This window comes from Lygodium microphyllum, chromosome 5, assembly GCF_053477565.2.
Source record: "Lygodium microphyllum isolate KBCC chromosome 5, Lygodium_microphyllum_v1.1.10, whole genome shotgun sequence".
Lineage (NCBI taxonomy): Eukaryota > Viridiplantae > Streptophyta > Polypodiopsida > Schizaeales > Lygodiaceae > Lygodium > Lygodium microphyllum.
Genome location: NC_141139.1, coordinates 56,646,563 through 56,665,780, shown reverse-complemented (window position 1 = coordinate 56,665,780; position 19,218 = coordinate 56,646,563). Strand labels below are relative to the sequence as shown.

The 19,218-nt window shown below is 39.1% G+C and overlaps 1 protein-coding gene across 1 annotated transcript; it reads right to left on the bottom strand.

Moving 5' to 3' along the window:
• Window positions 1-7,032: 7,032 nt before the first annotated feature.
• On the bottom strand, window positions 7,033-8,585 carry LOC148035850 (uncharacterized; the record flags this gene model as incomplete). Its single annotated transcript, XM_087678852.1, is given in 3 exon segments — window positions 7,033-7,390; window positions 7,392-7,798; window positions 7,800-8,585. Coding segments are annotated over 3 exon segments (1,551 nt in total), but the record flags the coding sequence as incomplete, so codon positions are not given.
• Between the last annotated feature and the right edge of the window lie 10,633 nt (window positions 8,586-19,218).

Sequence of the window (19,218 nt, the reverse complement as noted above, 5' to 3'; positions counted from 1 at the left end):
CTTAAACATTCAAGCTCAGAATTTACCAGAGAGAATTTGATACTGAAACAACCATGGCTGAGACTTTGACAACATGAGCTTTTTGATTCACACAACTCCTATTTTTTAGGGATGGCAACCCCACATTGCAACTGCCCCACAAAGCATGGTTGCCTCAAGTAGTGCAAAATCAGTTTTAGATCCTTTCTGTTCTTCTTTTCTCAGAGCACACATAAATACAAACCAAAAACATAGGTAACCAAAGCTTTATACGGTGAATTTTCATGCCAATTCAATTGCTACAAGCATTTCACTACTGTAGACATTCCATTACTGCAAGAAAACACAATTTACACTGATATAGCAATGGATAATCATGATAACTTTCATGGGAAACCAAGTTTGTGACGTAGATGATGCTCAATTCACTTGTTTCCTCATAGAGCACAGAAATTGCCTCACAGAGCACTACATAGAATAGTTCATAACTTTCTAACTAGATCTCAGATTTCCAAGCTTTAAAAATGAAAGTTGTAGCTCTTGAAGTCTCCAGAACAACTCAAAGACAAATTCTTTGATCTACTATCCTGAAACAGCTCTCCATGACTTGTAGTCCTAAATATACTACTGCTCTATATAGCAAACACATAATTTCTGTGTTCCAAGAAGCCCAAAATTGCAAATGAGAAGATACTTTCTTTGATTTCAAATTATCATTTTAGCATACTAGCAGATACATTTCAGCAAGCATTGATGAAGAGTTATGGGAACTTTGAACTTTATGAGCTCTAATTCATCATTTTCCTAGTTGCAAATCCTTCCAAATTTCCACTAACTTGAGTCTGTGCATTCAACACTTGCCCATAATACATATTGTTTGCCACATGCTCAGTTTTAGATTGTAGAGATCCTTTACTTCCATTCTTCTTTGCTAAAGGGAAGCCTCGCACAAACAACTAACACACATCACTCTTGACACGATGAAGAACAGCCCTCTGATGTCTTTCACTCATATCCATACACCAAAACAGATCTGCATACTCTGTGCCCCACACAACAATAGAAGAAAACAAGACAAAAAAAGACTCTCATTATCATCATCTGAAAATTGGGAACTTGGATCAGCCCATTGACTTCAACATCCCTACTACCATCATTGTCCACGGCTCCAATAACTTCAGCTTCACGGCCTCTTTCTTCTAAAAACTTGTTCTTCTTCTAAGCATCAGATTTTTTCCTTCTCTTCAGGCTGCAAGATTCTTCACACACACACACACACACACACACACACACACACACACACACACACACACACACACACACACACACACACACACACACACACACACACACACACACACACACACACACACACACACACACACACACACACACACACACACACACACACACACACACACACACACACACACACACACACACACACACACACACACACACACACACACACACACACACATTGATTGTATTGTGTTGACCACTTCTCCCCCTCTCTTCTTCTTCTTCTTTTTAACTCCTTACGTTTTTGCTTTTCCCCCTATTTTACCACGCTGTCGCTTGCTTCCCCTTAGTTGCTAGATGGCAAACATGCCCCTTGCCATGTAAAATTCCACTCGGGGACTCAAAATTGGAAGCGAGAACACATTTCCTTCTCTTCCTACATGAGATGTGTGTCTCAAAACTGAAATATCACAACCACATGTCGAACATGGATGGTACCACTTGAGATTTCCATCTATCAACCTGACTCTTGCTGTGAGTAAGTGTTAGAAAGACAAAAAAATGATATTTGTATGTGTTACCCCATTTAACCCCAAACAACATCATGTCCCTAGTCGCTCATTTTCACCCACCAATGTGTCTAAGTCCAAGGATACATATATTCATCATCGATGGTAAAGTTCTTCCATCAATTGAGCTTATCACTTATAGAAGAGAAACCATGTTTGGAATTCACATCTTGTGCATGAGTGGGAGAGGAATACCTTCTTTTAACCACATTCCATACATTTTCATAAGATTAATCATACTCACATTTTCCTCATAGATATTTTAATAGATCACTGTTCAATATTGTAAATGAGAGAGTGTTAATCTCAAGCATTCTACTTAGAGCATTAGCTACAACATTATATCGACCTTTGCAATAGTGTAGCATGCAATCGAAGTGTTAAAGAAATTCAACCCATCGAGCCTTTGTTCCTTTTAAATCCTCTTAGATATCAAACCATTTGATACTCTCTTGATCAAATACTGGCTCAAATATAACACCATACAAATGATGGTACCATTTTTTCAAAGCATAGACAATTGCATAGAGCTCACATTCATAAGTTGAATTATCCTATTAAGCCTTACATGGCTTTTTACTTTCCAAAGCCACAAGTCTGCCCTCTTGGAGTAGCACAATTCCAATGGCTATGACACTAGCATCAATTTTCACCAGTGCTTATGTGAATCTACTATCGCTAAATTTAGAGCAGTAGCAATAGCTACTTTAAGTTTATCAAAACTACATTGTTGTTCCTTACCCCAAGAGAAAGTGTGATCTTGAGATTTCAATTGGTTTGTCATAAAAACGACTATCTTAACATAATTTTTTATAAACTTATGATAAAATCTTGCCAAACCAAGGCACGTTTGTAACTTCTCCAGATTTGTAAGATGAGGCCATTATAAGATAGTTTGGACACTTTCTAAATCCATTCTAATACCTTCTTCAGATATGATATGGCCAAGGTAGTGAACTTCTATCTTTAAAGATTGACATTTACTTTCCTTAGCATAAAGTTTATGTTTCATGAGCAACTCAAAGACTAAGCGAATATATTTTTAATATTCTTCTTTAGAAAAACTATAAATAAGAATATCATCAATGAACACAACAAATTGTCTAAGATATGAATGTAACACACTATCCATATGGGTCATGAATGTGGCATGAGCATTAGTTATACCAAAGGGCATAACTAAAAACTCATAATGGCCAAAACACATTCAAAATGCAATTTTAGATATGTCCTTTGTGCATATTCACACTTCATGGTACCTTGATCTCAAGTCAATCCAAACAACTCATCCACATGAGAAAGTGGATACTAATTTTTTAATGTAAGCTCATTTAGAGCATAATAGTCTATGCACATATGCATGGACCTATCCTTTTTCTTCACCAACAACATTGGAGAAGCCCATGGAGAAGAACTAAGTTAACCCTCATTAGAGATAATCAACCAATTGCTTCTCCACTTTGCGAGCTTCACTAGTACTAAGTCCAAAGAGAGGTCGACTAATGGATTTAGTTCGTGGTAAAACATCAATATTATGTGTTACATTACATTCAAGGGGTAATTCTGAAGGCAAATCAAGAGAAATTACATCATTGTATTCGTAAAGCAGTCGATGCATCTTATTATGTACATGTGGTAGAGAATGAGAAGAAGAGTTTGTAAGAGAATGTTGCGATTATGGATTTTCTTGTAAAGAGAAAAAAGAGAGCGAGCATGAACTTAATTTATCATTGGATTCTAGTAAATAAATATCCATAATACCATTAACAGAAGACATACTTATGCGAAAAAACAAAGGAAGATAATATATAACAAAAATAGACAGTCTATTTTATCATGTTTGACCAAATAATGAAGTTTAGATGTACATATAAGAGGGGATGGCGAAACATTCTTCTCACCTTATAACAAAACATGCACGCCATTGTCATCTGTACTAGTCATGTTTATAACTTGAAAATTTTATTTTCATAGTATGGCCTTGCACTTCTAATGCAACATCATGAACTTTTGTATCCCACACATTCTTGTCATCCCCAATTATAAGAGAGACAACATAAGTATGAGTACTAAGTACTTGGGGCAACATTAGCGTCTTAACTAACATATAGCTAATGAAGTTGTGAGTCAACTCATCATCCACAAGAATATAGACTCAATGTCTATTAATCATACTATGCACACGAACCAGGTTGTGGAAACCAAACATGGGTTGCATAGTACAGCAATCAAGCAACACTCATGCTTATCAATTTAATGGATAACTTGTACAGTAAAATATTTAGAACAAGCTTTCAAAGAAGGCATTTACACCAGGTGCATTGCTTTTTCTTTGTTCTTGTTTTTATCAAGCTCGTTGCCTTGAGTTTTGGACAGTTCTTTTTTCCATGAGAACCTAAGCAATTCAAGCATAACTTCTCCTTACACACTCTTGGAAACTCTTCACTTGAGAGTGGCCCTCAAGCCCTTTTGGGCTTCTTAGTATTCTCCTCTTTTGATGTAACATTGAACTTTATATTCCCTGTTAATACCGATCTAGTTTCTGAATGTGAAGATATATATGCAAATGTCTTCCTATCTAACATATCATAAAAAATATGTGCACTCTTAATGGCTTCTTCTAGTGTTTTAGGATATTGAATTTTCACCTTAGCCTTGTACTTGCTATCCAAGCCTCAAATAAATCCTCTAATCTTTTGAAAATCATATAAGCCATCAAGTTTGAGAGTGATTTCTCTATGTTTGGAGATGTACTCAGTTAATATTAAACCCTCCATTTGACACTTATCCCAAGCAGTCCAATTTTGATCATTTTCATTCTCATAAAGAAATTCCTTTCAAAACATTTCCTCAAACTTGATCTACATTGTAGGACGAGTTGTGGCATCAAGACTCATCTACCACTTGTAGACCTTACCCTCAAGTGTGAGGCTTGATTCAAGGGTTTTATTAGAATTTGATATATGACATAACTGATGCAAGTCAATCTACTTTTGTTAAAAAAAAGTATTGATTACATCCTTATTACAATCTTGTTCCTCTCCTTGAAATATAGATGGTTTCATATTATTTAATATAATGTTAACCTTGTGTATCGATAGAGCTAGAGGCCTCAGCGCATTGAGATAGCCCTCTTGATGAAGTAACTCCAGGAGCAGCCCCATCTTCAAGAGGCATACCTAGGACGCCCGAAGCTTATTGTACCAATCACTTTAAAACCTCCAAGATCTATGTAACATTTTCATTGAGAGCAACAAAATTTTTCTCTGGTGCCATTATGCAAGCCACTAAAGCACAATTCTTCCTTGTTGATTAGTTTAAATACATCTAAATCATTCATGTTTCATCCTCATGCATGTTTACAAGCTCATCATTATGTGAATACAAAGATGAGGACAAGTTGTGATATGGAGTTACCATTTACCCTTAATGTCTTCATAGTAAAACAATTCACAAAACTACAAGAGCGATATGGTAACTCCAAACGTGACATATGCCTAGTTAAAAGGTCCTTGAAAAACTCTTTATCTCCTCCCAAATAAACATTTGAAAACTTTATTTGTTATTCGGAGCAACTCAAGGCTTAACTTAATGATTAGTTGTCTTGTAGTTAAGCATGCTTGGATGTAAACCATAGTGGGATGGGTGATCTCTCAGGAAGTCTTATCTCCAAGCGAACACTTCCACCAAGCACGGAGCCAATGACACCAACAAAACCTTCGTAGCTTGTCAAGTATGCCAAGGTCTATGCCTTGGTCATTGCCTTGATCGTAAGCCCCAAGAGGACACCACATCACAAGTCATGGGACAATAGTCATACGATTACAAAGCCAATGCGGCCTACTGTTCGCGGTGCAATAATCATTCAATTACAAGGCCAATAATCCTACTATCAAATGGTGTCATACACTCTCAAATATTTTGTTGTAACCTTGCTCTGATATCAATGTCGTGCATACATAGATGCCTTATCTTCAACGAACACAAAAGTTAGCAAAAGCTTGGTTCACCCCCCAACCACTCAAGACGATAGCCTCTTTTAACAGCACATTGGTATCTTTAGTTAGATCCATTGAATATTTTTAGACCCGACTTTTAATAAGTCATTCACACTAATTGCCCCTTATGCCCTAATATAGACTACCTCTTACCCCTTACCCCTTACCCCTGCCAACACCTTAGCATAATAGTCCATGACTTGCTATTAGCACTACGATCAAGCTATCTTACGGACCTTGTCCGTTCATAACCCTTGTCCTAACAAAGTCCCCAGGGGTTCAAGACATTTTGCTTAGTTAAAGCTGTTTCTTTTTTTTAATAGTTATGTCAGCTCTTATTCTCAATGTATTGCAAGTGATTTACTTCAAATTACTATCGCATTTTTTGAATCTCTCTTTTTTTTTCCATATATTTTGGTAAAACAAGAGAAGAGCATGTACAAATTTTACGAGGAATTAGTTCTCTGCTGTACAAGTTTTTGCTCTTTCAGTACGTTTCCTTTGATGCTATGTACAAACCCCTTGTGATTAGATTGAATGAGAGATGAGTGAGATGTGCATGTATATATAGCATACATCATACAGTAGAAGCCAAAATACCAGTACAATGAATGTACCGGGCCAAGAAACATGTGCTGGAAAGTATAGGGGCAAACATGTATTGGGTGCAGTGAAGCTTTTAGATTGTTATGCTTTAGGCAAAAAGCTTTGATCTGATTTCTTGTTTCACTTGGGCCTGCTTTTGTTCACTAATCTGGGCCTGCTGATCCAAATAGTATTGGGGCTTTGCAGCTACCATCTGCCATTCCTCCTGCCTTTGAAGGAATTGTGTTTCCAGCAAAAGCAAAGCCAACAGCACCCCCACCACTTTATCATCCACTCCCTGCTCCTTGCTAATGTCCACAAGAGACTGGACACCAATGCTGCAGGGTGGTGATGGTAGTAGTTTCTGCACTAAGTAGACAAGCTCAGGAGTAATGCGCCAAATGCCATTTGCAGCTTGTAAGTTGATGAGATCATGGAAAGGGTTCACTGATGTCCTGACTTGTTGGACATTCCCAGACTCCTGGACATTGCCAAGCTTTGCCCGGTGAGCTTGTACCCAGGTGGTTTTCTGCCTTCCCTGAGAGCATTTTCTTGGCAATAGCTCAGGGGTTTTCGTACCTTGGAGAAAGCTCATACAATCCAGAGTACCATGTTCATTGCTCCAACCAGCAACTGACATTGGACGTATTACACATTTCTTACCTAATTTCATCCTTCAACCTCTTACATTCTTCGTCACCTAAAGCTTCACTATACAATTTATCCTCAAGTTCTCTTATCCTCACTTTCGCTGCTAAAGTATGTAGAACCGATGCCTTTGTGATTTGCTGCCCTGTCAGGATGACAGATTTACACATGCGATCTGTCTCATACAAGTGGCTACTAGTCGCAGTGATGTCAATCTGGAAATGGACATCAGGCTGCTGACTTGCTTGTACCTGAAGCCAGACTCTATCTGGTAGCATGACATTGAGTGCATACAAGAGATAACGGCTGTTCATGAATATAGCTGGAGGATCTGATGGGCACTGGAGAAGTTGAACGGCTAATGTTGAGGCCTTTCCAGTCCACCTTCACATCTGTTAATGCAGGCTGCATCGCCCTTGTGACTTGCCTAATCACCTTTTCCCGCATACCGCTTGCCTCCTCTGCAGCCACAAACTCACATTTTCCTCTACCTGCCTGTGCAAGCTTCTTGCAAAGTGCTCTATCAACTGATTTTCCAATCCCGAAAGTGAACAGTCGTACATTCACTGCATGGCGCTGGGATGTAAGGTGAACCAATTGTGCCCAATTGGTCACCTGTCCATCAGTTAAAAGAAACACTTGCCTTGGATGTGTTTTCAGGATATCAGAGGAGAGGGCATGATAAAGAGGGGGGTAAATCTCAGTTCCACCCATAGTAGCTTCAAGGTTAGTAACATATTCAACAGTTGCAGATAAGGAGGTGTTATCATAAGCTTTTGGTATTGGGGAAAAGGGAAGACCAACGACTGCCAAAGGTAATTATATTGAACCGAGAATTCACAGGCAATGAATGAAGGAGAAGGTACATGCACTCACGCACACATGCAATGGAGGGACCACGCATGCTTCCCGAGGAATCGAGTAAAAAGACAAGCTCACACTTCAGTTGAGTAACAGAAAGCATGTCTGAAGGAGGGGGAATGAAGGCCAAGCTGAGAGCAGCACTGTGGTTGGGGATGTCCAGCTCACACAACACACGTGGTTCTAGGCAGCGCTGCTGCTGGATGAGGAGGATGAAGTCAGAGGAGAGGGAGGAAGTGGAAGTGGAATGGAAGCTTACAGAAGCCTGGTGACTGCTTCCCGGCTGCTGATCAATGTGAGTTTCTTGGGGATGACTGGGGCATTCCAATGAAATGATAGGGGATGGCATGGCAACCTTAATGCAGATGGTAAGATCCTTAAGCTTAGTAGGTGTAGTATCACTGGTATTTGGGTAAAGCCTATCAAGTGTAGGATGGCCCTCTGATGATAGGGTTGTGAATGATAGAAGAGCATGCCCTGTTCGATGAGGCCATGCTGTTTCGCATGTATCACAGAGGTCAATGTGGCAAGTGGGGCAATGGTGGCGGGTTCCTATGATGGGAGTGCAAAGACAATGCTCACAGTGAAAGCCAGGGTGGATGGAGTTGACTGTAGTTGCTGTAGAACTGAGAAGGGAAGCCATCTCGTAAGGTGGTGTTGGGCCACTGATTGGTGGAGTGTACTTGGGTGCCACCACCATGGGTAGAACAAACCATTAGTGGTGGACAAGGAAAGGAGCCAAAGAGAAGACATGGCATGAAGGAGAAGTATCCGTGCTGGGCAGGCCGGAAGAGAGGAGCAAAAACTTGGCCATGACGTGTCAAAAAAGGCCCCTAATTTTTTTGGCCTTCCACCATGTGTGTGAACATACAGTTTTCCATGCTGAAATTTGATTGGCCATCCATATTTGGGATGCCTGTTTGTATGCCGGGTCTGAACCCACCCTAAATAGGATCGTTAGGATGGGTTTCTTGTCTGTTGCCTTGCATCCCACTCCAGTCTCCACGACACATCGCAGAAGGATCCCCATTAAACAATAGTCCTCGAATGATGAATGCATCGAGTTTCGCGGAATCAGCCCCAGGATTTCCTTGTTCATCAATCTTGGGTATTGGATACCTGTTCTTCATTGTGATCTTTTTAAGATCCATGTAGTCAATACACATCCTAAAAGATCCATCTTTCTTTTTAACTAGTAAGACCATAGATAAATAGGGTGAAGAACTAGGTTCAATGAATCCCATTTCAAGAAGCTCCTTGATTTGCATGGCTACTTCTTTCTACTCACACTTCGACAATCTATAGGGTGGCTTATTGATTGGCTTTGACTTGGGCTCCAAATCAATGGGGTGATCTACTACTCTCTTTGGAGGCAATGAAGTAGGAACTTCAAACAAATCCCTGTACTCCTGAAGAAGAGCTTTCAAGGATGGGTGACTTGCTAGATTTGTGGATTGATCTTCAACCTATTTATTCAAGTACAAGTCAAATATCTGTGAGCATCTCTTGTACTCCTTTTTGAGTTGTTGAATGGTGATACGTTGAAAATCTGATTTATTAGGAATTCCTTGTAAATAAATGAGCTGTCCATCAAAGATAAACTCCATATACAGCTATGAGAAATCCATAGAGATTTTGCATAATGTCATCAACCAATCACAACCGAGTATAATATCTATGGGCCCCATTTCCAAGGTTATCAAGTTTACTTTTGCTTCATAATTTTCAGCTAGCTATAAAGAAACTTGTGGGCATATATGAGTGCTAATTTCTTCTTCACCATTGGCCACCTAAACTCTTACGGATTGCCGTAAGTTAGTGAAAATACAATTCAACTTGTCCATAATGGACTTATTCACAAAACTATGTGCACAACCACTATCTATTAGGATGAGCACGTCCTTCCCATGAAAATTACCCTTCATACGAATTGTATTAGGGCTCGTAGAACCTATCCAAGTATCCATGGAAATGGAACAACTAGTGTTTGCAAGTGGCCCAACATAAATCCCTCTTGGATTGAAAGAAATACTCCCACTTGGATCAAAAGGAAAAAAGTCGACTCGATCATAAAAATGTTCTTGCCCAACTTCTTCCTCAAGATTATCATTTTTAGCAATAGGTATGATTGCATTGGCCTCATCAATGTCATCTTCAAAATCCTCAAAGACTAACATACTATGAACCTTGGCTTTTATATTTTTATATATACACTTTGTGGCATGATCAGTTGTATACTTTTCCCACATTTGAAGCATAAGCCTTTTTCATTTCTTTCTTTGTAAAGATCCATAAGAATAGACTTTGGATTCATATTGGGCTGAAATAGATTTAGGCTTGCTATCCCCTATTTTGAAATCTACTATTGGATAGTTTGTTTCCCTGAAATTGCTTTGAGGACCTAAAGCATTGAATGATGGATAAGTCGGCACTCTTAAGCTCCCACTTGGTGCGTAATTGCTACCATAAACATTGCCAACTTGTCCGTGTTTGAAAACAGTCATTGGCTGACCATAACTAGGCTGAAATAAGGACTCCCTTCTATATTTCCTTCAATAGCGCTCCGCAAGCTCAATAGCTTTGAAAAAAGTGGTAGGGTTTTGTGCCATAACATTAGCTGATAATGAAGGCTCTAAACCATACATATACTTGTGGAGTTTAGCTTCATCATTAATGCTCTCTACATATATGATAAGATTGAGGAATTGGTTGGTATACTCTTTTACACTTAGGCCTCTTTTCTCTAATCCATACCACCTCCATGCCAATTTCTCTTTTTCAAGAGGAGAGACAAAGACCTCAACCATAAGTGTCTTGAATGCATCCCAATTCTCTACAAGTATGTTCTTCTTCTTAATATATCCCCACCAAGTATGCACAAATTCCTCCAAATGCAAGGAAGAAAAATGAATCTTCATATCATCAGTTTTAGGGAATATATCAAAGTAAGATTTCAATTTGGGAATCCATTCTTGTAGATCAGATAGTGAAGATGATTGACCATTATACTTTGCCAAGATGATCTTATCTTTTAACTCTCATTTCTAGAAGGGTTGCTGCCCCAAAATTGATTGGTCATGAGTATTAGGTATGGAAACCCCAAAAGAAGATGGAATTCTCCCAATAGGTAGCTAAGAACTAGTATGAAATCTTCCCGTTAGTAGAGGACCTCTAGTAAGTTGGGTATTTAGTCCAAAAGCTTGGGAATTGGCACCATTCAAACTATCCAAATAGTCATCATGTCTTTGTAAAGTCTCGCCTACTTCATATTGGCTATTTGGAATACCCCTTCGTCCAATGATTCCATGACCTTGACCATTTTGGTTAGGTGGCTGAAGTGGGGCAAAGGTTTCACTGTTTGAATGAGATTTCTCCTTAGCTTCTTTGGATCGCATTTGCATTTACATCCATTGGGAGAATTGAGCTATTATTTGAGCATTAGATTCTACTAACTTGTCAATGGAAGCCTCTGTTTGGGTAGTCGAATCCACTAACTTCTCAACTTCATTTGACTAGTAGACAATACCATCTGCTCCATCTTGATAATAGCTCCATATGACGTTAGTCATGCCTATTCTCATGTTCACACAGGGTATTGTAGAGTACATTGATTTCTCCATGCACTTGAGGCACTTGAGGGCCCTCTTGAGGTATATTATCTAGCATGGAATCTTTGATTTGCTGTGCATACTCATGTTGGGCCTTATTCTTGCCTTTATGCCCAGCCATAGTAGTGCAGTCCTACAGTACTGCCTATTAGAAAATTTGCTATAACTTGAGCTAGGAAGCTCTGATTCCCAAAATTTTTGGTTCAAATCAAAGTTAAAATTTCCCTCTTTAATATGAGCTATAGAATGCCATAACAAGTTTAGGGTAGAAAATTATACAATTCAATCTTTGAGTCTAAGGTGTCCAGGCCTACACCTTGTTTCAACCTATAAATACCATGTTTTCACATGTAAGAGTAAAATGGTGGTTCCAAATGGCTACCAAACCCTATAGTAGACTAAATAGGACCTTTGGGCACCCTATGGTACCTGAATCTGTACTTCAGTAATGAAGTTGGTACCTGTAAAGACGTGTAAATATCCTACAGTGTCTCATAAAGTCCACATTTTGCTCTTGAAGGTATGTGAGTCTTTGAAAGCACTTTAATCTTCAATTCTCCACTCACTGTACATGTGTGAGAGATAAAACGGCAGGACAGGCTACCTACATGGGCTCCAAATCACTGGGAGGTGGGTAAAGTTCCCCCCGCATTGGTTGGTTGTACCCCTTCAAGATCTTTAATAGTGAGGGAGGGTCACCTCTCTTTTGTCTCACTATCTTCCCCGTCATTCACCTTTTCCTCAATGGGAATATCAACATGGTAGAAGCATACTACTCTAATCAATCAGTATGAGGTGCATTACTGAAATATTCATTCAGCCCTTTTCATGATATGCAATAGGATGGAAATTTTGACAAATTGGATGGGAAGAGGGTCTTATCAATGCAATTTAGTGACTCACTGATTGCTAGTACTTACCCTTTACAATATTTCAAGCTTCGGTAAAGAAATTCAGCCAATCAAGTAAAAGATTATGCATAAAAAATTTGAAAATGATATCCATGATGGAACAAGATTGAAATAAATGCTAAGATTTAACGTAACATGCTCCGATTAATGGAAAGAGTACTAATCTCTGATCTATTGATCAATTCAGATAATTAATTGACCAATAATCTCTCATCAACAAGTGGAAAAGCTACAGAAAGTGGATTATCGAGAGATTTCAAAGATTAAACAAGTGGAATACCTTGATTAAGCTTGAAGAAGATTATTAATGTTAGCTCCAATCCAAATAATAGAAAAGTCCTCCATAATCCACAATGAATCCATCATAAATCTTGAAAGATCCATAAGATCAGCCCATATAAGCTCCAATATGGTTGAATCTATGAAGAATCAATGCCTCGAGCTTGCTTGAACACTTGAATGTCAAAGATTCAAGCCTCTTGAAGAAAAGCCCCAAAATAAATCTTCAATATGAGCTTCAAGATCCTCAATAGGTTGAAATCATTGCAATGTCTTCAATCTTAGAGTCCATTTATCTTCAAAATGATGGTAGAAAGCCTTGGAGGTCAAGAAGCCCAAAGATTGAAGAAATTTAAGCTTCTAGGTCTGTGGCTATGGTTGCTTTGTTGTGAGGGTTTTAAGTAAAGGGAAGAAAGACAGGGCTCAAATCCTATTGAAACTTGCTAAAGATATTCCCCACTGAGTGTGCTAAGAATGTTCAACCAATGTGGAAGAGATTTGCAGCAGGAGAAGTGTGAAGCAAGAACAAAAAGATCAACACATTTTTCAGTGCAAATTTCGTGCTACAGGTTGGTCCATTCTCTACATCAACTACTTCACATATGCGATCTATTTGATGCGTAGGAGATGAAGAATCTTTGCCCCATGGTTTGGCTAAAAGAAATTGTCACTGGAGAGCAAGTTTGAAGGATTTCTTGGTAGCTACCTTTGAAGCTTCAGCCAAAAGCTTGAAAGAGAAGCTCCACTTGAAAAGTAACCACAAATTATTACCCAATTAACTCCCATTTGACCAAGTTACCTCAAAATTGCATGAAAATTTGATGATGACCTGTTGTTTTAGCCTTCCACCACCATATCTGTTCTTGATGATCTCCACATATAGTATTTATCTAACTATAGATGTCCTACAAACCTCTACTAGTCACTATCTACGTCAAATATCTGTAGTACTTGTCTGAATTTGTTTTTTATGGAAACAAATTGAACTAAAGTAGAGAAAAATGGATCAAAGACCAATGCTTTGATACCACTTGTCAAGAAGTGAACAACTGGAGAGAAAGAAAGAGGAAAGAGAAGACTATAGAAGAGAGAGAAGAAGAAGTGCAAAAGTGAGAAAAAGAGAGTGATAGCAATGTATTAATGTGTCAAAAGATGAGAAAAATTACATGTCCCCTCCTTTTATACCTATGTCAATGTGACAAGGTATCACTATTATTTACATACTAAATCACTATTCTTCCCAGCTTCTTACAATATCTATATAGTTTATATCTATCTATATTTATACTATCTCTTATTTTTTGATTTCACAAGCCACAAACCAAACCTTACATGTTGGCTACCAAACCTACATGGCAAGCAAAGAACCATCTCTGAGGCCAACTTTTTAGGAATTTTTTTTGATAAAAACCCAATAAATATATATACATATATCTCCTTGTCTTGCAACTTGCATGCTCCCCTAGCGTGTGCATTAAAGCATCGCTCTCCTTTCACACCCTCCTCTATGTGTGTGTGTGTGTGTGTTGCAGGGCCCCATGGTGGTTGCATTTAATCACTGCATTCTCAAGTGATTTTGGCATGAGTTGCACCTGACTGACTCATTAGAACACACACACACACACACACACACACACACACACACACACACACACACACACACACACACACACACACACACACACACACACACACACACACACACACACACACACACACACACACACACACACACACACACACACACACACACACACACACACACACACACACACACACACACACACACACACACACACCACGAATCAAGAATCTCATTAGGTTTTTGCCTGCATTGCACTAGACTTGGCCGCAACTACTAATGAGCACTATGGTTGCAAGGCATACAAAGCTCAGATTATACAGGCTACCACTACTACAATACACAATGAGAGGTAAAGCTTGATCATCAACATGGCCATGGAGAGTCGATACATCATTGATGTGCATAGCTAATGCAATGATGATTTCTTGTGAAAGGGGATGGTGAATATCAGCATTTGAGGGTTGCATGAACTCCTTCTTAGACTTTATAAGAGAAAGGACAGAAGGACATGGGAGGGGAGCTTGAGAATAGAAGATGGCTACTCCTGGGGTGGGAAGGTCGACCATTATTAGATATGGAGGCCTTGACTATGTAGAGGGCATGCCAAAATAGCTGGATTATTGGAACTTATTGCAGGGATAAGTCTACAAAATCAATCGATATCTGCATATCAATGATAGTGATGAAGCCATGATATGTCGATGATGATGCCAATCCCTCCTTACAAAACCTTAGGAAGAGATTGGCATCTTGTGTGGTTATAGACTGTGTTTCCTTGATTAATGAGGTGGATGCAACAATAGGAGCAAGATTCTACCTCAATGCTAGCTATGTAAGGCATATTACTCCTTATTCAAGGACTATTACACACATATATATGTACTCTCCTGGAGTCATTTTGCCATGCCTCATGTTTAATGAGAGATTGATTATTTACTTTTCAATAAAACTATCTTTGTTATTTTGTAAATGTGATACACAATGTTTGAGAGAAAACTCTTTCTAACCTATAAAATTTAGGATACCAATTCATGATTTATTGTGTGAAAGTAACATTAAAATAATGGTAATTATCCATGCTTTCTATGACATGTGGAGAGAGAGAGAGAGAGAGAGAGAGAGAGAGAGAGAGAGAGAGAGAGAGAGAGAGAGAGAGAGAGAGAGAGAGAGAGAGAGAGAGAGAGAGAGAGAGAGAGAGAGAGAGAGAGAGAGAGAGAGAGAGAGAGAGAGAGAGAGAGAGAGAGAGAGAGGCATCTTCAATGCTATTATATGGCAAACATGCATTACATTGTTGTGACAGCATAGTGTATTCTTTATACATTGTAAGAAGTAAGCTCTACGTTTAGGGTATATTTAATTAGGAAGTTTTGAGAGAGAGAGAGAGAGAGAGAGAGAGAGAGAGAGAGAGAGAGAGAGAGAGAGAGAGAGAGAGAGAGAGAGAGAGAGAGAGAGAGAGAGAGAGAGAGAGAGAGAGAGCATAAGGGAAGGGGAGAGGGGGGAAAACACCATTGCTTTACAAGTAGCCTAATGACTTGGGTGTGCAAGCTTGGGTATACACATTAATATATACATACACAAACATGTTTTGAATGCCCTCTCAAACATGCATTGTGCTATTGTGAGAAATAATGAGAGAGAGAGAGAGAGAGAGAGGAGGGGAGTTAAAACATCATCATATTCCAAGCTCCCTTAAGACCCCCAGTTGTGCATGTTCTAGTGTAAAGCACTAGGATAACAAACACTTGTGTCGCGAAGTGCTAGTATAGTCTATATATCTATCTATATATGTATACTAGTACTAGTATAGATTAAGCAGAGGTTTTGGACCTAAGCCATGTGGTATCACCACAAAGAGAGAGAGAGAGAGAGAAAGAGAGAGAGAGAGAGAGAGAGAGAGATAGAGAGAGAGAGAGAGAGAGAGAGAGAGAGAGAGAGAGAGAGAGAGAGAGAGAGAGAGAGAGAGAGAGAGAGAGAGAGAGGAGAGAGAGTAGGCATATCTTTCTAGATATTTGTGTCGATAAACCAACATCTCTCTCCCTCTCTCATATCATATCATGCCCACCTTGAAGGAGCAAGCTCTCGACAATAGGATTTGCAATAACTGCAGCAACAACAATGCCACAAGGAGTGACATCGACAACAGTACAAGTGCAAACAATTGTGGAAGTAGCACATCAACGAATAGGGATAAGGGTCGCAACAACATAGAAGCCATAGCAAAGGTGGTAGAGAGAGGGAGAGATTACGAAAAAAAATTTGTATTTAAACATATGTTAAAAACACTCTCTAATTACTTTTTAAAAATAATTAAACGATTTTTAAACTGAGAGAGAGAGAGAGAGAGAGAGAGAGATGTAACAAAACTTGGAGAGAGAGAGAGAGAGAAGAGAGAAAGGGAAGGAGAGAGAATGAAGAGAGAGAAAAGAAAAAAAAATTGGCTTCTTCCCAAGGAGTTGGACTTGGTGAGGCTATGAGCACTAAGCCCACTAGCTCTAGATTGGAGTGGGAATAATGTAGGCGGTGTAGGAGCTTGGCGAGGTTTCGACTAAGCCCACTAGCTCCAAAGTGGAGTGGGAATGCAATGAGGAGGGGGATGTGTCGATCATGCATGGACCTAAAAACACACACACACACATTCTCTCTCTCTCCTTGGATGCCCAACATTTCTCCCCTCTCATATTTCTCATGATCAATTATCTCTCTCCACGTGAAACATGTTTTTGAATTAGCCACGTGATTCTCTCTCTCCACATAAGCATCTTTGATTGTAGCGATTGATTTATTATTTAAATTAGCCACATGAAACATGATTTTGAACCCCGATGAGAAGCATCAAGAGAACATTGGTATGAAGCGCAAAGAGAATCTAGGTGCAAAGTGTCTAGTTAGACTAGTAGCAAGGTATTATCATGTGCTAATGGAAAGAGTTGAGTGTTATGTACATGTGGTGAATCTAAATATGTGGATTGTAGTGGGTTCATTCACTAGGTATCATGCACTTTGGCAACCAGGAAACTCATCGAGGGTCATGTTCGATTGTGTATACATATCAAACATAAGTCTAAAGTGGTGGCTTGCATGCACTTGCGGGGTAATTTCTCCAAGGCCTTAGGTAAATTCATGCTTGGTTTCTTTGGAGGGTTGTAGATATTGACAATGGCATGAATGGTGTTCTCTAGAACATTGTCATGAAAATTGCATACTAAAGGAGCTAATGTCAGAATGATATCTCTCATCTAGGAGCAGATATCCTTCATTTCACATTGTTCTTGGATGTGTAAACATGCAAAGGCACTTCTTATTGGTTCACTCTTCTTTCTCAAGGAGTTGGTAATGCAAGTTCAAAGGAAGTTATGGGTGCATAGAAGTGATGGAAGTGTATTGCTTTCACTTTTGCAAATTCAATTAGGTATGTCTTTAGAGAGGGCTTCTCATCAAAGAGTAGCCTTGCCAACATCCATTGGAGGATTCATCTACTTGTAAGTAGTCTTATGGTGGAGGAACCTAGCTCTTGGGGCTTGTATTGCCAATGTGGCCTTCCTAGTTTACCCAATCACATTGGAAGTTGGTTTGAGAGGGAGCAACTCTAGCACTCTTCCTTATAAATATATGTCATTCATCTTATCGAGTGCTTTGTGATTGGTGCATCTTGGGTGTACTTTTAGCTTCACTTCCTAGGAAGAATCCATTATTAGAGCTTGGGAGGTGATTCCTGAGTCTATTTCTTGGTACGATCAACAACTTGTGACCTTGATTCTACTTTTTGAACATTGTATGGCCTTGGAAAAATTACGTATTATTATCTTTTTGGAGGTTTGACAAACTCTTCTTAGACTATCCTAAACATTGGTGAGATGCCACTTGTGGGGAATTGTCTTTTCATCCCATGCTTCATCCCATGCTTCATCCCATGCTTCATACTATCCTAAACATTGGTGAGATGCCACTTGTGGGGAATTGTCTTTTCATCCCATGCTTCATACTTGAGGTGCCTTCCTTGTGATATATCCAACACATCCAATTTATGTGCAAGATTAGGGCATCCCTAGTTCCAAAACTTTGTTGACTTCTTTGTATCATATTAATCTCTTGTTACTTATTGTATTCATTGATTATCAAGAGGGGGAGTTAGGAACATGTATGCTACTACGTAAAGTGCTATTGGTGTTACTCTTAAAATGTACTCTTAGAGAGTCTTATTGAGCCTAGTCCATATGAGACTCTCGAGTTGTGTCCCATTGGTAGCCTAATTGGGCCCACATGTTGTGTGCTATACTCATTGAGTACTCACTCATGATTCATGCTTCACTCTTGGCTATAGCTTGTTGTGAGTGTTCTCAATGGCTCACTTTGGAGTACTATTATGTCATCTTCATCATTATTGAGTTGCTTTCATTTTCCCTCACTTGTTGCTCTTATTTATGTTTTATGTTGTTGTGTTACTAACTAAGTGCATGATCTTATGATGTTATAAACACTAGCTCTTTCTCTTTCTCCTCCATCCTCTCTTGGACCCCCCACACTCACAACATCTATAGTACATTTCATTTTTGCCTTATGCAGGTGATATATTTTGAAAATGTATAGAGGTAATATTTGTACTTATGATCTCATTTATTCAAGGCATAAGATACCCAACCATATGAGACTTTAAGATGTACCAATATTCTAATGCAAATATGGGATTTGAGAGAGAGAGAGAGAGAGAGAGAGAGAGAGAGAGAGAGAGAGAGAGAGAGAGAGAGAGAGAGAGAGAGAGAGAGAGAGAGAGAGAGAGAGAGAGAGAGAGAGAGAGAGAGAGAGAGAGAGAGAGAGAGAGAGAGAGAGAGAGAGAGAGAGAGAGAGAGAGAGAGAGAGAGAGAGAGAGGGCATTTTCAAAATCTATATAGAAATGAAGGAATGCAATATAGAGAGGAAGAGCATGAAGTTGTAGACTTTGCTAAGACATGTCAA